The sequence below is a fragment of the Rhinolophus hipposideros genome (genome assembly GCF_964194185.1).
Source record: "Rhinolophus hipposideros genome assembly, chromosome: 23".
Lineage (NCBI taxonomy): Eukaryota > Metazoa > Chordata > Mammalia > Chiroptera > Rhinolophidae > Rhinolophus > Rhinolophus hipposideros.
In genome coordinates, this window is record NC_138069.1 from 16,253,548 (window position 1) to 16,277,538 (window position 23,991).

At 40.8% G+C, this 23,991-nt stretch overlaps 1 protein-coding gene across 1 annotated transcript in view; it reads left to right on the forward strand.

Moving 5' to 3' along the window:
• LOC308491583 (protocadherin alpha-13-like) overlaps nt 1–22,802 on the forward strand; it is a 122,916-nt gene extending 100,114 nt beyond the window's left edge. Inside the window, exon 5 of the mRNA XM_081035419.1 lies at nt 20,068–22,802. Coding sequence (XP_080891545.1) covers nt 20,068–20,378 — 311 coding nt within the window. The 3' untranslated portion in view covers nt 20,379–22,802. The remainder of the gene's footprint in view (nt 1–20,067) is intronic.
• Nucleotides 22,803–23,991: the final 1,189 nt, after the last annotated feature.

The following is a 23,991-nucleotide window of genomic DNA, read 5'->3' on the forward strand; positions in this document are numbered from 1 at the left end:
GAGAACAGGGATGATGAGAAGTTTATTGTTACTAGAGTTGTGTTCCTTGATTGCTGAATCCCAAACAGGGTACCCTGGGCCTCCAGATTACAGCTACCATTGAATGTAAAAAAGCGACCAAACGAACTTAAAAAATAAGTAAAGCCTGTTCTGTACAGAAGAAGGTCTGAGCAAACAAGTTTGTTGTTTGTTGATGGTCCAAGAGAGTCCGCCAGCTTCAGCTTACTTCCATCACTGGGCCAATCCTGTGTCCACAGATGTTGCTGTAGGTAACATCACGGGCCAAGGTGAGTAGTAAGGCCTGATGATGCACTTCTCTCATCTTTTTTGACGTGCATCATAGATACTGTTTACCCAAGAACACATGTGTCACATCTCAGTTCCCATAGTCATCTGGCGTCACCTAAAGGTCTTGCAAGACTGGAAGCCTCAGCCAGTGTGAATGCTGCATGTCAGAGGGTTTGGGGGGAGAAGAGCATCACCAGGTATGTAACCATCCCAGAGCTAGACACCTTTGAGCCTGTGAGCTTGTCTCTGGGTTTGATGATGAGCCATGGAATACAGAGTTCCCTTCTCTTAGCCAACGTCTATTAGCAAGGCCGTGTGCGTATTTGTGTCAGTAGGATGGTCTTTGTTGTTGAAGTTTCACAGTCTTTAAATCATGTGCTGTGGTCCCCTAGGTTGTAGAAATAGTCTTGTAGAACAAGAGGATGGAAGACTTAATAATAGCTACTATTTAATGAGAACTGTGATACGTACTTTACATGCATTGCCTACTTAAGCAAGAGAGAAGTATATTATTCTTCTTCATGTTTTAGTTAAGTGAGGCTCAGGAATCAAGTGACTTCTTTTCAATCACACAGTGTTTTTTGGTCACCATTACATTCCAGGTGTCTAGCACACAATGGTGCTTAGTCAATACTTTGCTGAATTCATTAATGAATACAATGGCAAAGGCGATATTTGAACCCCTGTCTGCCTGCCACTGAACCCTGTGCACTTAACACACTACTGTTACTTTATCCCAATGGTAGGTGAAGGAAATAGTTTGGTAACTTGGAGCAGACTGTTCACTGAGTTCCATGCTGACTGTAAGGTCTGTATTAGTTTCCCATTACAGCTGTAACAAATTACCACAAACTACGTGGCTTAAAACAATATAAATTTATTATCTGACTGTTCTAGCAATCAAAAGTCCAAAATGGGTTTCAGGAGCCTAAAATCAAGGTGAAAGCAATGCTGCATTCCTTCTGGAGACCCGAGGAAATGGTCCCTTTCTTTGCTTTTTCCAGCGTTTAGAGGCTGCCTGCATTTCTGGGCTCCTGGAGCCTTCCTTCATCTTCAAAGCCAGCAGCCCAGCATCGGCAAATCTCTCTAATTCTCCTGCCTCCCCATTTTATGTATAAGGACCCTGTGGTTACACTGGGCCCACTTGGGTAATCCAGAATAATCTCTCTATCTCAGGATGTTTTAGTCAGTCACATCTGCAAAGTCCCTTTATCGTGTAACATCACATTTTCACAAGTTCCAGGAATTAGGACATGGGCATCTTTAGGGGACAGCTATCTGTCTACCACAGGGTCTTTCATGCTCAGGCAGAGATGGCTGTATGTGTCTCTATGTGTGTATAAATTTCAGTAGAGGTGAAGGTAAAATAATTGCATATTGGGACTATGAAAAGGGTGTGGCAATGTAGACTAGACTTTAAATGCTCTTTGAAAGCTGCTTATTGTCAGAAGTTTGGTGCAGACTAGTTAATCACCTTGCTTTCCCTCCAAATCTTAATAAATTAAGAATAGATGCAAGGGACTAAAGAATCGAAGTTTAGAATCAAGTTTATTATTGGTCTGGAGAATATGACCTCCAACCTCCCAAATGCAAGGGAAGAAAATGAATGACAGACCTATCCCTTGGTGAGGATGGGGAAGTGTCCTGAGTTGATTACAAAACAGAGAAAGAATTTGAGGTGAGGTATGTCACAAAAGAATAAATAGTGACTGTTGATGCTAAATTTGTTCAATTAAGAAGCACAGTCTATTTAAAGTATGATTTACAGTAATCTCCCCATTCAGATAAACAACTTTTTCTTCCTGGGAAGAGTAAATAAGGAAGTGGAGCTAAAGGTGAGAGCTCCCTCCCTAGGCTACCCCCCACAGGATGGAAGTATTGGTTTGGTGGGTGTTCCCTTGTCTGTAGGCAGAGGTAGAAATGTGGAGACAGGAGGAAAATGGTTCCTACTACATTATGAAGGGCTAAGAGATTGTTCTGTCCTGGGCTTAAGAGTGTTTTTCCAAAAGTTGGGGAGCAGTCAGGAAAAGACAGTACTCTGGATCATCCACAGGCTAATGTGGAAGGAGTCAATTAAAGGGAATGCATGGTAGCCAGGGGCAAAGTCTCTGTCCCTAGAGTAATGCCAGGAGACAGGAGCAATGCATATTGCCTGTCCTGTATGCATCTAACATCTGTGTATAGGTGAAAGGCAGATTAAAATGTACATCCATGAACCCTGAAGAAGAAAGTGCGGAGCCTGATCAGTGTATTGGGGGTTCTGAGCAGTGGGGCAGAGGAAGTATTTCAGTCAGTATTCCTAAATCTCACTTGCTTTCCCTCAATGACGCATCCTGTGTCAGGGTCAGGGGGTCAGGGTGGTTATAGGCCAATTTTATGAATACACATATACCAGGATTTGTTTGTTTTTTTAGGTGCATTTTGCTTAACAAACTGTTCTCACACTAGCTACCTTCTTGAGATCCAGACAGGCTAGGCACTTCCAAAGCCTGGAGTGTCTCAGCACCCTCAGCAGCTCTGGTTGGAGACTTAATCACCCCTCATGCCTCTGACAGTGATTAGGCATAAGACCCATGAAAGAGCTTCCTTGGAAGTCAGCATCCCTTGCAGGTTCCTTGTGTCACCAACATGTCCATCCAACTGCTGTCCCTGTAGTCTGCAGTCAATGGGGTGGTATTTAGTCGATGATCAGTGTCATGTCTGTTTTGGGCCAAGTATAAATTGGGCCAAGTATAAATTGAGTCTAAATATCTGCCTTGGGGAAATTCCTTCAGGGAAGATAAGCTTTTAAATATGCTCCCTCTAAATCTAGGGATTTAGAGATATAAATTAGCTGCCTTGGTCTTTTCTCATTCAGGGTCACAACCTTGCCTCCAGGATGCTAGCCTTGTAAATGACTGTGATTTGAAGGGAACTGGGAAGATCCTTACAAAACCCACCTGACAGGCAGGTCCCTAGAACTCCACTTTCAACCAGCATCACCAGCATTCTTTTAAAAATCCTTTCTTTATATACTCATTCATTCATTTTCTCTCTCTCTCTCTCTCTCTCTCTCTCTCTCTCTCTCTCTCACACACACACACACACACACACACACACACACACAGATAAAGTAGTAAAATATTAGAACATCATGTCCAGGAAAGTACCTTGGCTTGGCTTTAATATAGAATTTGGTTGGAACCTTCTATATAGTCATTAAACAAATATTTATTAAGCACCTACTTGAGGCCAATCTCTATTCTAGGTGATGCAAATACAATATTGAATATCTCATAGTCCTGTCCTCATAATCTAGTAGGAGGGTGACAGAACTCTAAAGAAATAAGATAGAAATATTACAATATCATGTGATAAGGACCATAACAGTGCCATCATAAGCAGGGCTAATGAGAGGGAAGGAAGCTGGGACAAACCACTAGGGCCTGTCTGTCCAGAATGGGATCCAGAGTCTATGTTGTAATCAATACAAACCCCATGTAAATGTGGTAAGCTGCTTCACCTTTCCTGAGAGGGACCTTTAAATTGTTTTCATAGGGCCTAAACCTTCCCTCAGCAACCACGAATACCAGACATTGTGGGAGCCTAGAAGATCGAACTAGGAATTTAGGGAACCAGGTCAGATATTATGTGACATTTCATATTGGATATTGAAGGATGGTAAGCAGAACGTGGGAAGGAAGAGAGTTCCATGCACAGGGAACAATACATGCATTTGAAAAAAAAACATAAATGCATTATCTGGGTGAATAGAATGAGAGCATTTGATGGGCTGGGTGGGATGGAGCACTGCTGGGAAATGAGATCAGAAGGGGAGACTGGAGCCATTTTGTAGGGCCTTAAAAATCCTGCTAAAGAACTTGTAGTTTCTTTTGCTGACAATGGAGAACCACCAGAAGATTTGTTTGGTTTGCTTGTTTTTAAGAAAGGAAGCTCTGTGAACCCCTTTTGCTCTCTGAGTCTTCAAAAATCACAAATAATCAATTTAGTGTTTTTCTGTACCTAAACCAAGCATTGGAAACTAAGTGTCTAGAAATTTGGGCCCAAAAGGGAGGTGGTGAATGCAGCATTTTTGTCAAAAAGACTGGTCTTGGAAATTTTCTTAGTAATTCTGTGGACTTGGTCTGAGCATATCTGAGAAAATGTGGAGACAGGTTTGTTTACATTTTGCCTTGTATGAGCTTCTTAAGGAAGGCAGCATGGCATTGCACACTGCCTCATACCCCTGTTGTACCACTTAATCATTGTGCCTCCGATTTATTAATGTGTGGAAGAAGCGAGACTGTAGGCTGCTATAAGGATTAAATGAGACAATGCATGGGAAAATGCTTGGCACAGTGCTTAGCTCAGGAAGCATGCAAATATGTTAGCATTTACTAAATTTAATACTCCTGGCACTTAGCACAATAGTTGCCACACAATAAATAGGATTCAAATGTTTTTGCTAAAATCAGTGGAATGGTTTTGAAGAGTGGGGGATAGTGGTGGTGGAGAGGGTTCTCCCCAACGACACTCGTTCTCTTGTTCCCTCCCCTTCTACTGCAGTGTTTGGACAGCACCTCCATTTTATACCCTCAATGCAGGGATACCACTGCTTGTCTAGAAATGGCTGCTCAAGGCTGAGAAGTGACACAGCAACACAGTGCCTGGCGTTGCTGCCAAGTTTAAGAAGCATAGATTGTAACAAAGTAAGGAGGGAGGATGGAGAAGAAAAGTTTGAAAACCCAACCAAAGCCAGAAGCAGTGTTATTGTTAGGTGAAATGATTATGCCTCACACAGTTTTGGATAGGACAGACAGTGTGAAACAGCTGGAAGAGTCTCTGTCAAGTTGTGGTGCTGAAGGAGGAACCCAGCAGTGGGCTCTGGGGTCCAGGCAAAGCTGCTTCCTAGGGTTCTACACTTAAAAAGGCCCTGATTGGTTTCAAATGATGCAGTCACCATCTTAATGATTTTTAAACTAGGGACCCCCATTTCTATTTTGTACTGGGCCCTGCAACTTATATAGTGGGTCCTGCGTGCAGGCTATCTGGGACAGTGAAATTTTGTCTCAGTTTTCGAGCTAGCTTTTTTTGGGGGGAGGGGGTTGTTTTTTTAATACTTTTTAAAATTAAATTTATTGGGGTGACAATTGTTAATGAAATTACATAATTTCAGGTGTACAATTTTGTATTACATCATCTATAAATTCCATTGTGTGTCAAGCTAGCTTTTTAATCTGCAGCTGATTAAAGAAGTAGTGGCTGGGCTCGTATCTTTTTAATCTCTCTCTGATTTAATTACAAAAGGGCAAAAATCATAACAAATTAAATCTGTACAGAAATAAAATGAATAGTGCCTTACTCCCAGCTCCATTCATGCTTCCCAGAAGTAACCACTACAAATAGTTTAGCATATATCCCCCAGATTTGTTATAAGTATAAACTTTTAAATACTGTATTGTAAAATAATATGCATGACCTTGTTGATGTAAATATTAAACAACACAGCATCATTTGCAAGAAAATATTTAAGTTTCCCTTAATCCCACTCCCCTTCAGTGAGGCAACCACTGTTAACAGTTTGTGTGTATCCTCCAAAATTTTTTAAAATTAAAATATCTTTTTTTACAGTAGTTTTTGGTTCAGGGCAAAATTGAGCAGAAAGTACAGATAGTTCCCTCTTCCTCCTGTCCCCACACCCACACAGCCTCTCCCACTATTGCTATCGAGCACCAGAGTGGGACACTTGCTACAATCATGAACACGCATTAACACGTCATTATCACCTGAAGTTCACAGTTTACACTAGGGTTCACTCTTCCAAATAATTTTCAAATTAATTTTTAATCACATGATTTATATATGAATGTTTTTTCTATGTTTATTAACAAATATGTGGGCTTTCCAAAAGCAAAATGTGATAAAACGGGATGCATATTAAACAAATAAATTGTGGTGTTGTTTTTTTAACAAACACCTTTCCACGTCAGTACATGTAGACCTACCTCATTCTTCTTTAATAAGGGTGTGGTATATTGTATGCCTACATTATAATTTATCCAGTTTCCTATTGGTCTTTAGTAGCTATATTTTTTAAACAATGCAATGCAATTTTTATACATGTATTTTATGCACTTCTATTATTATATAGGATAGATTTCCAGAAGTGGGATTACTGGGTTAAAGGATATGAACACTCTCTTATCGGGGTTGGACTACACTTGTACGCTTCCCTCTGACCCCAACCTGCAGCTACTGCTGTGTGTCACTTAACTCCGTGACATCATCACCACTGGACTTACCCTCAGGGTTGAGAATACTGGAACCAAGAGAGAAGAGAAAGTACTTGTGAATAATAATCAAGTAACCTCTACTGAACACTTAACACATGTTTTGTGTACTTAAGCCAGATGTTGTTCTAAGCACTTTACATTAACTCTTTAATCTGTATATGCACCCCCAGAGAAGAGTATTATTGTACCCATTTTAATACTTAGGAAACCCAGACACCTAGGGTTACATAGGAGCACACATATGTCTAGTAAGTGGTGGGGTTAGGATGTGAAGCCGGGCTCTTCAACTTCTGAGCCTGTGCTCGTAAGGTCTGCACACATTGTCTCCACAGTGTAATGCCATCTTTATGCCCCAGTTTCTCTACCTTGTTTATTCCTGAAAACAATGTTGTATCTATTCATTTACTGGTCTTTTTCTGCACTCTTAACTTTTTGAGGGCAGGGTACCTGTCCTAATGTTTTTTGGATGCCTATCCCTGATTCCTAGCACAATGTCTAATTTATTGTACATAACAAATAAATTTAGTTGAATGAATAACAATGCCTCTGGGAGGTAGCTACTATGTCCATGTTACAGCTCAAACAGCTGCAAGTCAATGTCGCCTAAATAGTGTAGGAGAAAGAGTAGAAAGCAGAATGGCGGAGCCATGATTTTGAACCCTAGGCTTGTGATACCTAGTCCAGTGTGCTGTCTGCCACGTCCAAGCTGCCTCTTCCTGCCTGCTTCTGAAGGCTCTGGAGAATGGCTCCCCACTTAGCAACCAGTTCTAAGCTGGAAATTTTCCCAGCTACACATTTTTAATGATCCTGGGGAGGGGCAGAGTCCAAGGGGAGGAGGGCCCCTGGAAAAGAGAACTCCTGGAAGTAAGGCGTCCAGGAATAGGTTGTTAAAGGGGGAGTCAGGTTCCTCGGAGGAATTCGCCTTACGAGTAGTAATAATACTAATTCTTTATTTCAGTTTCTGCATGCCAGACATCTTTCCCTGTGATTCATAAGCATTGTCTCTTTTTAATGCGCATAATCCCATTAGATAGATATGGTTATCTTTGTTTTACGAATGAAAGAATGGGGCTGAGAGGCCAAGTGACTTAGTTACACACTAAGTGGTAAATCGGAGATCTAACTCAAATCTGTTTGACCTCAAAGCTTCGTTTTAAGCATTCAGCTACCCCCAGGATATAACCCTACCCCCAGGCTAGCAGCGTAGGCAGGAGGCATTGTGAGAAAAAGGCCATAAGGGGAAATTGCCCTTCCTAGACCCTGGAGGACTTTAGCAACCAGGAAATATTGTAGAGAAAAACGTACAGCCTAAGCCCTGCTGGGTTAGAGGTCACAGAAAGAAGAAATGTGATTATTTTTATTTTTTTTAGCTGACTGTGGAGAGCTAGGAAGATTTGAGATCAGCCATTCTGACTTTTGAATCTGGCTTCCTAGCATGTGATGTCTTTATACTTTTAACCTAGAAATGGCAGAGTTATTTTGGGCACAAAGCAAGAGCTGTGGCTTTAAAAATATGCCACTGTATTTATCTCTTCCGCTCCAAGATTACTGAAAATTAGCCCAGCTGTGTGGCCTGAGGCACCAAGCAGCCACAAAATCTTCTTCCAGATCACTCAACTCACCAAAGCAGGTGAAACCCAGGAGTGGCAGCCTCTGGGGAGTGGGATCAGATCGGCTTCCCCATCTCTAAGCCCTGCTTACCTTCTGATCACCCACACCGTCCCGTCCGTTTCCAGCTACTCGAGGGATCAGAATGCCAGACCTGTGAATCAACTCAACTCTTTCTCCTCCCCCATCCTCAAAGCTTCGAGGAGTAAAAAAAAAAAAAAAAAAGCAATAATAATAATATCATTATTAAGCTGAGTAGCCAGTGTGAGAATAATGTTTTAGCTTTATTACCAAAAATTTTATTACCAAATATTTAGCTTTATCCCTCTGTGATTCAGAGCAAATCATCTTGGCTGTGATTTAAGCCTTTGGTTTCCTTATTTATTTATAAAATGGAAATCTTTAAATATATATATAATATATGTATATATATATATTATATATATACATAAATATGTGTATGCAAAATTCTTAAATGCCTGACCCATAATAAGCAATCAATCAATATTCGTTAAACAAATGAATAAATCTTCTGCTGCTCTGATCTTACTAAGGAGTAAACTGTACTGAGTTGTTACTTTGTGCCAGGCATTGCCTTATGTGCTCTGTAAGGATAATTACACTTAATCCTGTAACAACCCTATGAGGTGGGTGCTACTGTCTCCTTTACACATGAAAACTGAGGCTCAGAGATACTAAATAATTCGCTACCTAATTTACATGATGTAGCCAGGTTTAACTAGTGTTCTGATTATAGAGCTTAAGGTCTTTCAGAGAACAGGGAGTGGATTTTTACATGGCTTGTTTCCATGGAAAATCCTTTCCACTGTCAATTGAAGGACTAAGAAGCAGTGGGGAAATGCTGGAGACACTAGCCCAGGTGGTTTGAGCTTTCTCCCCTTTTCTCTGAGCCTGCGACAGGATTTGGATTTCAGACGTGGTTCTGCTGTGTTTTGTGGGCTGTAGTTACTCACATTAACGTTGCCCAATTCATTAAGGATTGAGGAAAGGAGAGGAGGTGGAGCTTGTCTAAGCAGTCCACAAACCCCACAGATGGCTGGATAGGGGGTGGGGAGGGAGCTAGAAATGTTTTACAACCTGGTCTTTCAGCGGTTTTGATGGCGGATGCTTTTTGCCTTTTGGTCAGGCTGAGCATGTATAATTCTACAATCTGCCAAATTCTGGTAGACACACACACACACACACACACACACACACACACACACACTGAGGAAGAGAGACAGAGACAGGAGACACAGATATAAAAATATGAAAAAAAGACATATGACAGAGACAGGAGACACAAAATAACTTCTTTGCTCAAATGAAATCGGAGCTGCCTGAGAGACTGCAGTGGCTGGCTCGGGTGGGGAAAGGAGTCACGGAAGGGGTTGCGGCGGGGTGTCCCTGTGCAGAAAGCCTGGATGTTCACGCGCAAACCCAAAATCTGCAGAGCCTTCCAGGTCCCAACTCTTCCAAGCATAGCCAGAGGCGGGGCATTCGTGCGGGAGGAAGAGCCAGCGGTACAGGGGAGCTGTTTGGTTGGGCCGGAAACGGCTGTAATAATTTAATAGCCTTTGCTGGCTGCACTGACCTAGCAGAGGGGGCAGTAGGCAGGCTCCAGAGTGCTGTCTGCCAAGATCGTCCTTGGCTTTAATCAAAATGATGGCTTTTCTGGAAGCTCTTCATTAACCTTAGCACCAAAATCCCAGAGGTGGTAACAAAGGGATGAATGGGGAGCGAAGAGGAGGGGCTGAAACCTGCAGACTGGGCCATGCCGATCCGGAGCTTGTCACTCCCCCTCCCACGCCCCTCCCCCCACTTCCACTCCTTTCCACTGATTCTATAATAGCTTCGAGTCTCCTGCCGGCATCTGTCTCCCAAATGGTGACAAAACAGATATAATTATAGTAATTGCTATATTTGTATAATGCTTCAGAGTTTTCAAAGGGCCTTCATATACAGCTCAGGATGTGGGCCTCATAATTGGAGTAAGACTGACTAGATTTGAGTCCCAGACTCCACTAGTTAGGATCCATGTGATTATTAGTCCTCAGTGTCTTCATTCATAAACGTATATCTGTAAAACAGACGTGGATACTGGCAGTATCTACTTCATAGGGCTCTTGTGAGGAGCAAACATGTTATTGCATGCAGCTCTGCTTAGTCCAGCGCCACGCACAGAGGAAGTAAATGTTACTGCATCCTCAACCTTGATGTGGACAGGAAGGTGCTCATCCCCATATTTTATGTGTGTGGAAACTGAGGCTCACAGACATTTGTGTACATTGCCCAGGGCTGTGTACTAGTAGTTGACAGAGCCAGGACAGGCCCTCAAGATCAGAAGAGCAAAGCAAGATGAAGAGAGGAGGAGTGAAACACCTCCAGCTCGTGCCCCTCTACCAGCTTTCCTGAAAGTCGCACCCTTGGCCAAAATGACCTTGTGTTGCTCTGCTAGAGGAAGTCAGTGTAAATCAGACAAAGCTCTCGTGGCCTTAGTCGATTGTCCAGGGCAGTTCAGATTAGGGCTTGGGGGTGAGTTTACAAGTCTGGCATTTGCTTCACAATCCTCGGGACCTTCCCTGGCATCTGCACTGGCAAAGCCTCCAGCCCAATCATTCCTAGTCATGGAGGCTGAACTCCAGCTACCGTTGGTTTAGCATGAAAGAGCCAGGAAGACCCCGGAGAGTACCTGAGGGAAGTGCCTAAACTGGGTTATAGGATTAAGTGAAGTGGTCAGCCACCTCCCTAGGGCAGTTTTTAAAGTTGCAGATCTTGGGCCGGCCTGGTGGCTCAGGTGGTTAGAGCTCCATGCTCCTAACTCCGAAGGCTGCCGGTTCGATTCCCACATGGTTAGTGCACTGTTGGTGGGACTGCAGATTAGTGCAGCCACTATGGAAAACAGTATGGAGGTATCTCAGGAATCTGAAAATGGAACTACCCTATGATCCAGTAATTCCACTCCTAGGCATCTACCCGGAGAAATCCAAAACTCCAATTCAAAAATCTGTATGCACTCCTATGTTTATTGCAGCACTTTACACAATAGCCAAGATATGGAAACAACCAAAATGCCCATCGGTAGATGACTGGATTAAGAAGCTGTGGTACATTTATACAATGGAGTATTACGCAGCCATAAAGAAGAAAGAAATCTTATCATTTGCAGCAACATGGATGGATCTAGAGAACATTATGTTAAGTGAAATAAGTCAGAAAGAGAAAGACAAGTACCATATGATCTCACTTATATATGGAATCTAAAGAAAAGACTATGTGAATGAACTAATCAGAGTCAGTTTTGGGGACGCAGAGAAAAAACCGAGAGTGGTTAGATGGGTGTGTGGGAGGGGGTTGGGGATAAGGGGAAAGGTGAAGGGATTTGGAAGCAGCTGGTAACCACAAGATGGCCTCAGGGTTTTTCTTTTGAAAATTAATTTGGGGAAGGTATTCTATAATGTTGTAAAGATTTTGTTGGGTATCCGATGGACATGCGTCCTATTTGGGAGACCACCTCAGGGATACTGTGGATACCTGATCATGGCATTGTACATCAGAAGCTAAACATTAATGAATGCCAACTATAATTTTATATATATAATGTGATGGTTCAGTGTGAGGTCGGAGGGATAGTGGATGGGGGGAGGGGGGTTCACAGTATGAGGGATATAAATGATGAACGTCTAAGTATTACCTTGTTTTGTACACCTGAAACTAATAAATAAATTAATTAATAAAAAAAAATAAATAAAAAAAATAAAAAATAAAGTTGCAGATCTTTAAAGTATGTCGTTCTGGTTTTTAAATGTATCTTTACCTGTTGTGGAGAAATCAGCCAAATACCAAACAAACAAACAAACAAACAAAAAAAGCCAAACCATTTACTATGATGATCATATTCCATCAAAATTTTCAAATCCCACTGGGTTGTAATCTGAAAGTCAGAGAAGGGCTCTGCCTAAGAATCCAGACCTCCATCTGCTTGACGTGTCTGAAATCTTCCTAGGCTCTAAGCGATCCATTCAATTGAGTCTTGACTGCATTTCAGTCTTGCCTTTGTCTGCCTGTGAGCTAGGTTCCTGGGAGCAGAGGGGAGGGGACTTGTGGGAGGTCCCCAGAGTGGGGGAAGGGAAGCAGCACTGAAAGCAGAAACATTCCCTTGAATGACCTTTTGCTGGGACTGGCCCTGGGCCTGGGGTAGGGGCAGAAAAAGTGTGTCTTCTTTTCTCATCTTCTTCAAAGGGGAGTATTTCTTTGATTTTGCCCCAAAGTCACAGCATTTTATAGGCAAAGCCTGCGAAGGATTTCAGTACTTTTGGCTAAAAGGGGCTTAGATTAAGAGGTCAGTACATGTTGTTTGTCAGATCGTTAAGCTATTATTTCACCTGAATGAGTCCTCAGAGGTGTTTTCTTACGCATCAACCAGAACAGGTTGGGCACAACTGTCTGTGAAAGCCTGGGGAAAGCAGATCTTGTTCCGCTCTGCAGGCGCTGAATAGAGGAGGGTTGTCTTATTGATTCTAGGAGTTTAGGCTGAGTCAGACCCAACCAAAACCCAGCAAAGGCCACAGAGGCTCAATGACAAGTAAAAGAAGCTCGTAACTCCTAGCAGCCCAGCTCTGCCGGGTTCCCTCGGCCAATAGGCAGAGCCATTAATGTTCTTCACCTCTGCAAAAGAAAGATGTGCCTGCGCTCTGCACCTCCAGATGACAGTCCTGAAGGCCTCATGCAGAGTCCTGGCTGTGGTTGGAAAAAAATTTCCATCCTAGGCTCTGTGAGATCAGTTAAAGGACTGAGGAGTGGTGTTGAAACCCAATTCTAGACGCCAAACCAGAGGCTTTTAAATGCATTACTCACTTTCATCTCCGTCTCTCACAGTCAGGGCCTGTATTTGAAAGGTAAACAAGCAGATTCTGGCTGAGCTCAATTACAGATTTGATTATCTTAGATGAATCAAAGAAAGTAGTCTCAGAGAAAAAAAAGTATCTATTGCTCTCTGTCCACAGGGCTATAGTATCAGCTATGCCAGGGGAAGCATGGTGTAGGGAAAGGGGTTTAGGGGAGAGCAGAAAGCTTCTTATGCCGTTTCCCGACCGCCTGCTGGTACCTGGATTAAATTTGCAACATCCTTACCCTTCGAAGAGCTGCACCATACATAGTTGCCCATGTGAGATTCCATTTATTGAGCTCTTACATTGTGCAGAGTCAGGCTTAGCACTTTATATGCATTACCTCATTATCTTCAGGGACTCCAAAAGTGCCATCAATTGGAAGTTGTTTGATCTGCTAAAGAGTGGGCACCACTGCTACTTCTCATACCAGTCCTTTCATTCAATCATCCAGCAAGTATTGTTAAATACTTACTGGGCCAAGAATTGTGCTAGACACTTTTTAGATACTGGTGAATAAAACAGATGCATTTTCTACCTTTATGGACCCTACCTGGATGGAGACAGAGGTGAAGGGGGTGATGCTTGGCCAGGATGGTCATAGATGGCCTCTCCGAGGAGGTTACATTTAAGCACAGACTGGAAGAATGAGGAGTCATGCTAAGAATAGAGGGGAGATCATTCTAGAACAAAGGGAAACCATATGTGTACGGATCTGAAGGCAGAAACAATCCTAAGGGGTGTTTCAGGAACTGAAAGACGGCCTGTGTGTTTGGAGGATAGTGGTAAGATGGACGTTGGAGAATTAAAAATACCAGATTATTGAAGGGCCTTATATATCATGTTAAGGAGTTTGATTTTCTTTTTTTTTTCTTCAAGGCAGTAGAAAGTCTCTGAATAATTTTAAGCAGAGGAGTGATATAATCTGATTTCCTTTTTTTTTTTTTTTTTTAAGATTTTACTGTGAGGGTAAACGGGATCAAATATATGGTGACGGAAGGAGAACTGACTCTGGGTGGTGAACACACAGTGGGATTTATAGATGATGTAATACAGAATTGTACACCTGAAATCTATGTAACTTTACTAACAGTTGTCACCCCAATAAACTTTAATTCACCAAAAAAAGATTTTACTGTCTTGTGTTATACTTCAGTTTTTTAAAAAGGAGAAAGACTAAGGAGTAAAGATGGCTGTAGCTGTGGTGTGGAGGGTTAGAGAAAGGCAAAAGCAGAAACAGGTTGAACAAGGAAGGGGCTACTGTTGTAATTCACATGTAAGATAATGGTGCCCCGAAAAAAGGTAGTAGCACTGAAAATGGTCAGAAGAAGACAAGGTCAAGGTATATTTAGGAGGCAGAACTGACAGGTCTTGTGATGACTGAAGATTAAAGAAAAATGAAGAATGGCTCGGAAGTTTCTGGCTTGAGTGTCGGGCTGAATAGAGTGTCATTTATTGACTGCAGAGCTTTAGAATGGAATAGATGAGAGGAATCATGAGTTTGATTTCAGATTCCTTCAGTTTGAGATGCCCATGGGACCTCCAAGAGGAGACACCAGAGAGGCAGTTGGAGCACAGAGTGATACAGGCTTTAAATATAAATTTGTGTGTCATCAGCCAATTTCGATAGTATGTGTACCCATGGACATGGCTGAGATCCCAAAAGGTGAGAGTAAAGAGAAAAAAGAAAAGAAAGTCTGGGGCCAAACCCAAGGACACTCCAACACATGGGTAAGAAGGATCCTGCAAGGAAACTGACAAAGAAGAGCCAGAAGGAAAGGTCAGGAGAATGGATAAGGACCTGATAAAAAAAATAAGTGCTTCAAGAAGGGGACGACAAATGCTGCAGAGAGGTTCAATAAGAGGAAGACTAAATGTGACCACTGGCTTTGGAAATAATATAATTAGTGAGCTCGACGTGAGCAATGTTAGAAAAGTAGTGCTCAAGGATGCCAAATTCAGGGAGATTGAGAAGTGATAGGAGGAATAGCAGGTGTAGAGAATCCAAAACTGCAATCAAATATAAATGATTTATCTGGTGGAATTTTCACGACTCCACGAAAGGAGCAGAATACTGCTGTGATGTCAAAGGTGCCGATATCATGGCCACTGGGATTACTTTGCCCAGACAGACCATTACTTTTTCTCTCTAGCTCTGACCTCTACTCTTCTAGAAGTCAGTAATGTACTTTGTGGTGTGTCTTCCAACTAGACTCTTGGAAAAGTCATACATTGAAAATCCTTGTGGTGCAGATGTTCCAAATCTCAGTGCAAATATCATCTCTCTGGAATTTCCTTTGACTTTCTCAAGTATAATTAATAACTTTCTCTTCTGGAGTCCCATAATGCTTTCCATGTACCTTGGTTATTGCAGTTATCAAATTGGTATATAATTGCTTGAGTGTAAATCCCAACTAGACTACAAGCACGCTAAGGGAGGGGACTGGGTTTGGAAAGTATGGTTGGCCCCCAGTGCTTTATGCAAACAAATAGGTCCAATTTACAACAGGATTCCATCCTCTTATGCGGTGTAGTACCCCTCTATACCTGCACTTCTTCCCATCTCTTCTCTGCTTCATCCCACCACCCTTCGAGGTTCTTATAATAGAATTAGTTTCAAGTACAGTTGACCTTTGAACAGTATGGTTTGAACTGCAAGGGCCCACTTACATGTAGATTTTTTTCAATAAATACATACAGCACTGTAAATGTATTTTCTCTTCCTTATGATTTTCTTTTTTATATATATATTTTTTATTAAATTTATTGGGGTGACAATTGTTAGTAAATTTACATAGATTTCACGTGTACAATTCTGTATTACATCGTCTATAAATCCCATTGTGTGTAATGATTTTCTTAATAATTTTCTTGTCTCTAGCTTACTTTATTATAAAGTATATGATACATACAATATACAAAATATGTGTTAATTGACTGTTTATGTTATTGATAAGGCTTCCGGTCAACAGTAGGAGGTTAGTAGTTAAATTTTGGGGGAGTCAACAATTATATGCGGATTTCTGACTGCGGGGAGTGGGGGGGTTTGGCACTTCTAACCCGACTTGTTCAAGGGTTAACTGTAATTAATTCAGCTAATTTATCTTTTGTTTTAGAGTTGGTGTCAAAATACATTTGTAGCCAAAGTTTTCTCTAATTTATACACTAAAAGCAGCATTTGTTGCTTTTTTTTTACATCTTACACTGCATCATGTATCTCTAATTTAGGGGTTTTATTTTGCCCAGTACCCAAAGCTAATTAAGTATTTGGAGTACGATTGCAGGTGAGAGTTCTGAAATGTCCCAGCAGTCCTTAGTTTGCGGCATGCCACCCAGATGATGGAGCATATTCTACGCCAGCTGCCTTTTATGTTACCATCATTATTGAAACCTCTATTTAAAACATTCTAACAGAACTTGGAAACCTCAGAGGTTTTGATCAACAGTAGTATAGTACATGCCATCAGATGGATTCAAGTATTTCAGTCTGTGAATACAATTTTAAAAGTCCCGGGGTGTCTCATTGTAGAAGGAAGCTAACGGCACTGATTGTTCCAGGGAATGCCCTATTTACAGTAGCTTTTAGGACCTCAGGTTGTTTTGGTTTTGTTTTCTTATTTTTCTGAAAAAGATTCTCTTTAAACATATATATACACACACACACACACACACACACACACACACACACACACACATACATACACATACACACGGTACCAAAAAAATGTATGCACAGTTTACACATTTTAAGAAATGAAAACTGTTTTAAAATTGTAATACTCAATATATACCGATAACAAAAGATGAATACAAGTCACATTTGACTTCTGCAATTACAAGAGGTGCTCACAGTGGTTACCATCAGCGTCCAGACACTTCTGATTACGGCGAACTACTGCTTGAGCAATGTTAACCAAAGTGTCCACCTGTATACATTTTTTTGGCACGTGTGTGTGTGTGTGTGTGTGTGTGTTTATAAATAAGGTATAATTCACGTATTTATTTATTTATTTTTAAAGATTTTATTGGGGAAAGGGAACAGGGTTTTATTGGGAACAGTGTGTACTTCCAGGACTTTTTTTTCCAAATCAAGTTGTCGTCCTTTTCAATCTTAGTTGTGGAGGGCGCAGCTCAGCTCCAGGTCCAGTTGCCGTTGCTAGTTGCAGGGAGCACAGCCCACCATCCCTTGTGGGAGTCAAACTGGCAACCTTGTAGTTGAGAGGATGTGCTCCAACCAACTGAGCCATCCGGGAGCTCAGTGACAGCTCAGCTCAAGGTGCTGTGTTCAATTTTAGTTGCAGGGGGCAGAGCCCACCATCCCTTGTGGGAGTTGAGGAATTGAACTGGCAACCTTGTGGTTGAGAGCCCACTGGCCCATGTTGGAATTGAACCGGCAGCCTTCAGAGTGAGGAGCACTGGGCTCTAACTGCCTGAGCCACTGGGCTGGCCCTAATTGACATATTTTAGATGTACAATATAATGATTCGATATTTGTATACAATGTATTATAATCACAATAAGTCTAGTTAATGTAAGTCACTATAAACAGTTACAAATTTTTTTTCTTGTGATAACTTTTAGGATCTACACTCTTAGCAACTTTTAAATATGCTATATAGTATTATTAACTATAGTCACCATGCTGTACATTACATCCCCATGACTTATTTTATAACTGGAAGTTTGTACCTTTTTACTCCCTTCTCCCATTTCACCATCCCCCCCAACCACCAATCTGTTCTCTGTATTTGTGAGTTTGTTTTTTGTTGTTATTATTTTTAAGATTCCACATATAAGTGACATCATATGGTATTTGTCTTTGTCTGTCTGAAGTATTTCATAAAGCATAGTGCCCTTGATGTCCATCCATGTTGTCACAAATGGCAGGATTTCATTCTTTTTTTATGGCTGAATAATGTTCCATTACATACACATACCACAATTTCTTTATCCATTCATTCATCAGTGGACATACACCTTGCGTCCATATCTTCACTATTGTAAATAGTGCTGCAATGAACATGGGGGTATGCATATCTTTTCAAATTAGTAGTTTTGTTTTCTTCGGATAAATTCCCAGAAGTTAAATTGCTGGATCCTATGGTAGTTCTATTTTTAATTTTTTGAGGAACCTCCATATTGTTTTCTGTAGTGGCTGCACCAATTTATATTCCTACCAACAGTGTACAAGGATTTCCTTTTCTCTATAGCCTCACCAACATTTGCTATTTTTTGTTTTTTTGATAGTAGCCATTCTGACTGGTGTAAGGTGGAATCTCATTGTGGTTTTGATTTGCATTTATTAATGATTAGTGATTTTAAGCACCGTTCCACATACTTGTTGGCCATCTGTATGTCTTCTTTGTAAAAATGTTCAGATCTTTTGCTCATTTTTTAATTGATTGCATTGTTTTTTGCTATTGAGTTGGATGAGTTCTTTACTTATTTTAGATATTAACTCCTTATCAGATATATTATTTACAAATATTTTCTCTCATTTAATAAGTTACCTTTTCATTTTGTGAATGAGTTTTTTTTCTGTATAGATGTAGTCCCATTAGTTTCATGTATTATAGTTCCATTTGTTTATTTTTGATTTTCTTGCTGTTGCTTTTGGTGTGAAATTAAAAAATAATAATAATTGCCAAGATTGAGGTCAAGGAACTTATCCCTATGCTTTCTTCTAGGAGTTTTATGGTTTCAGGTCTTACAATCATGTCTTTAATCCTTTTTGAGTTAATTTTGTGTATGGTATAAGACAGTGGTCCAGTTTCATTCTTTTGCATGTGGCTGTTCAGTTTTCCCAACACCATTTATTAAAGAAACTGTCCTTTCCCTATTGTATATTCTTGGCTACTTTGTCATAAATTAATTGGCCATAAATGTGAGGGTTTATTTCTAGCCTCTCCATTCTGTTCCATTGGTAAATCAGGGAGCATGATGTCTCTGGCTTTGTTCTTCTTTCTCAAGATTTCTTTGGCTATTTGGAATCTTTTATGACTCCATACAAATTTTAGGATTGTTTGTTCTATTTCTGTGAAAAACTGGCATTGGAATTTTGATAGGGATTACACTGAATTGATAGATTACCTTGGGTAGTATGAGCATTTTAAGAATATTAATTCTTCCAATCCATGAGCATGGAATATCCATTTATTTGTGTCTTCCTCAATTTCTTTTCTTAAAGTCTTACAATTTTCAGCATACAGGTCTTTCACTTTCTTGGTTAAAGTGATTCCTGGGTATTTTATTGCATATTCTGCTTTAATCCAGTACACTTTCCAGGCAAAATAATCCCAAACATGTCCTTTAGGAAATTCTTCACAAAGAACCAAAATATTTACTAGAAAATTAGATTTGTGGACCCTCTGGTGCGAAAATCTGCCTTCCTGCTTGTTTTCTTTCCTTTTTATTTTTTTTCTTTTAAGATTTTATTGGGGAAGGGGAACAGGACTTTATTGGGGAACAGTGTGTACTTTCAGGAAGTTTTTCCAAGTCAAGTTGTTGTCCTTTCAATTTTAGTTGTGGAAGGAGCAGCTCAGCTCCAGGTCCAGTTGCCGTTGCTAGTTGCAGGGGCCGCAGCCCACCAACCCTTGAGTCAAACTGGCAACCTTGTGGTTGAGAGGACGCGCTCCAACCAACTGGACCATCAGGGAGCTCAGCGGCAGCTCAGCTCAAGGTGCTGTGTTCAATTTTAGTTGCAGGGGGCGCTGCCCACCATCCCTTGCGGGACTCGAGGAATGAACTGGCAACCTTGTGGTTGAGAGCCCACTTGCCCATGTGGGAATTGAACCGGCAGCATTCGGAGTTAGGAGCATGGAGCTCTAACCGCCTGAGCCACCGGGCCAGCCCCCCTACTTGTTTTCAAACATTGCCCTTGTCCTCAGGCTTGAAGAATAACCCACGATTTCTTGGGGCCAGGCCTGTGTAACTTTTCTGTATTCTTCCCACGAATGTGGCATGGAAGGCATGTGCTGACTGTTACTGACTTTTGATGTTTTGTCTTTCAGAACCAGAGGCAGGAGAGGTGTCCCCTCCAGTCGGTGCAGGTGTCAATAGCAACAGCTGGACCTTTAAATACGGACCAGGCAACCCCAAACAATCTGGTCCCGGTGAGTTGCCAGACAAATTCATTATCCCAGGATCTCCTGCAATCATCTCCATCCGGCAGGAGTCTACTAACAGCCAAATTGACAAAAGTGACTTCATAACCTTCGGCAAAAAGGAGGAGACCAAGAAAAAGAAGAAAAAGAAGAAGGGTAACAAGACCCAGGAGAAAAAAGAGAAAGGGAACAGCACGACTGACAACAGTGACCAGTGAGGTCATGTAATGGAAACAAGCCACTTAGCCAGTTTTTGTAATAATGGCAAATCTCTCCCATGTAGCAACTCCCTACTCTTTTCTCCTGGCCTCTCATAGACCTCAGAAATCTGCAGAAAGTTCCCTGTGTCTGTCTAGATCTCATTTAACAGGTTTTGTCTTAAAAGATTTACTAAGTCTGGTGTTAACTCTTTCTCTCCACTCTGGCTTGTTTTCAGAACCTAAAAAGCAGACCCAAGTTTCCTTTCTCCTCCGCCGCAAAGGAGAGGCTTCCCAGCCCCGCCAGTGAGAGGTTGGACTCTCTGCCCTGTGCTCCGGGGATCCTGTCTTGATGACACTTGCAGGGCAGGCTGAAAGGTTTTGAGATTGAGCAGCTTGAGTATCTGTGGCCACTGGGTATGTGTGGCCACCAGGGGTGTGTGAGTACCAGACATTGGGTGGGATGGGCCAGATTAGACCAGTTGGTGCGAGGAGGGCTGGGAAACAAGGGCAAATAAACAGTGGGAAGAGTTACTAGTATGGAGGGGAAATGCAAAATGTAAAAGGGACCAGACTTTCTAAATCTTACAACTCAAGAGGTGGTGGCCACCCTTTAGCAGACAAAACTGCCCTCACTGACAAGGCTCCAGGAGTCCCTTAAGTCTGTTGGCTACGATGTCATTATACCCTAAGCCTGCATTGTATCTACAAGCCAATAGTTCAGTGTTTAACAGGGGGCCAGCCAGGGCAACTGAAGCAGATCTGATGTGTTTCCTGTACATGTCCTTTGTGCTCACGTTATTAAAAATTCTTTTGCACACAATGCTTATGAAAAAGCCAGATCCCTTTCTAATAACACATATGCAAAAGCAAAAGAGAAAAAGAAAACCCCAGCACCTCACTTATGCTGTTTGTTGTTTGATAGATTTATTTAAAAAAGAGAAAATCTATAACTCTAAATCTTTAAAGAGAAATATGATGAAGACAATTCCCCTAAACTCCCCTCAAAAGAGAATTCAGTCTACAGCCATTTAAATGATCATTGCTGCTACAGAAGTGCTTTAAGAGAATTGTCTGAAACATCTGTATTATACCGGCCACCTGCCAATCACAGCTTTACTCTTTCAGGTCACTCGGGGGCTGCCTCTTGCATGTATTAATTACTAAGTAAAAGAATCTTTCTCTCTTTTCTAAGAAACAATTATGTGCACTTTGAATACATAACCTTCTCTAGCCAACTATGTCAAGACCCAGACATTGAAGAAAAATATTGTTTTCTCATACATACAGTGAGCGGACTTTTCAATCCTCTAATTCTGTGATTTGTCTTGGTGTGCTAGCCTACACCTTCCCTTTGGTTTTGTTTAACTTTTCTATAACACTCTGAATTGCTAATCTTGCTAACACCTATGATGTTACCTGAAATCAATCTCCCATATGTATGCTGTATGCTATTATAAGACTCCTGAACTATACTTACTCTGTGCTTGTGTATGTGAATGTTTATGCAACTATTACCTAGAGTGAAATTTAAGCTTTATTGTTGAATGTAATTCCATTATATTTCCTTTTGTACACCTGTGAAAAAGTGGAGTAGTGTTTTTTTAACCATTGTTAATCAATCAGCTTTTGTGTATGTAAGACACAGTAAAATTTCTTTCTTAAATCAAGATACTGGTGATTCAAAGAATTTTATTTATGGTCAGCCAAGAGCCGTCTCTTGCCAAGACTCCTGTTGGCAAGGGAATGGATAAAGCTGTTTTTTTCTAGTAACAATTCTGGAATGAATATTGAGGATATTCCCTGAGGGTGTGCAAGCACAAAATTTACCAATCTGACCTCTTTGAAGTTGCAGAATGCTTTGAAATTCTAATGATATCTGGAATATCAGCTCATAGAGAATAATAAAATTTACTGTCACCTTAAATAAGAAATTTTAACTTTGTTAAAATGTACAATTTAGAAGTTTGAGTAATTATATTATCTTTTAAAAGTGAACGTAAAAGAGGTAGGAGTCTGTTGTTAAAACAAAAGCATGAAATCTCAACAACAAAAAAATCTGTTTTCTACTTTTAGCTTCATTCTCCCATATTTTGAAGGGTGTGTAACTCAGCTCTGCAGGATTGCATGGGGTAAAACTTGTTGCCAACACATGTGAACCATTGCTACATTGTAGATTGTGATCATTTTGCCCCACTGAAGCCCATGTATCTGACCTTACGTGCCTTTTGAATACTAGGAGAATCGGGCTAATTTATTAATGATGATAATTATAATGTATCTGTACAGCACTTTTTACCTTTGCAAAGTGCTTTCCAATCCATGTTAGTTACTAGTTATTACAGCTGTAAGGATAAAACACGTCATGTGGATTCATTTTTAATTGGTGCTATTGGTATTGCCTCTGTTATTGCTAATAAATGGAAAATGGTGGTATGAAAGAAATGGTGGTCATTTCTAAGTATAAGAGTAGGAGAAAATAGAATAATGATTATCCTTAGCTATTATTATTGAAAAAAGTTGCAGAATGAAACTTACTGTGTCACTCTCTGGCTATCTCCCTGGCTTTTACTACCATTACAAAGACAAAACACCCAATGGAATCAAGAACCAAACGCCACAATATCATTAGAATGGGCAGCCAGGAGGTTTCTGGGTCACTTCCCAGTACACTATTTCAGTCTTCTCTAATAAGACAAATCAATTTTTATCACTAGAGCCCTCCAGTCATCTTGTTCATTATTTGTTTAGCCCTTGTACTTCTGTACAGTTGGGAAGTCAAATATGCCCCCAAGAAATTAACTTTTATTGAGTACAGTGTTTCTGCCAGCCACTGCAATAGGTAGGTTCAGTTCATGGTACATGTTCTGTAACAAATAGACTATATTTTTCTTCTGTAGTTAAATTGTTATGAGCATAGGCTTTTGATGCAGTGATTCTCAACTGGGAACAGTTTTGCCCCTCAGGGGACAACATCTGGAGACATCTTTGGTTTTTGTTACTTGGGTGAGGGGTGCTACTGGCACCTAGTGGGTCAAGGTCAAAGATGCTGCTAAACAGCTTGCAATGCACAGGACAGCCCCCCCACAACATAGAATTTTCCAGCACAGAATGTCAGTACCAAGAATGAGAAACCTTGAGAGAGAGTGACCATTTAATTTGTTATCGAGTCCATTTTTGAGATAAAAAGGAGACACCATTAATAATTATTCAGGATATAAGATGTAGACTGGACTATCCCAGGAAAACTGGGATGTGTGGTGGCTACTTACAGAAAGAAATAAACTGGTACAGCTCTGCAGCTTCCTAGCTGGGGAACCTTGGGCAAGCCACTACTCTTAGTTTTTCAACCTCAATTTTACCATCTATAAAATAAGAAAAATTACAGTACAGCCCTTATAAATTTGTGGGGAAGATATAGAAAGATCTTTAAAAGGTTTTCGATGTCTGGCGCACCATAATGCTCCATAGATAGTTGTTGTTTTTATTATTATTACAATGATGATGAATTATTTTCTTCTATCTCCTTACCCCTTTTCACAGATTTAGCTATTATGCTCAGGACACTTTCCCTACTGATTAAAAATGTGAATGAGTGATGGTAAAATAAATTAGCATAGACTTTACAATAAAA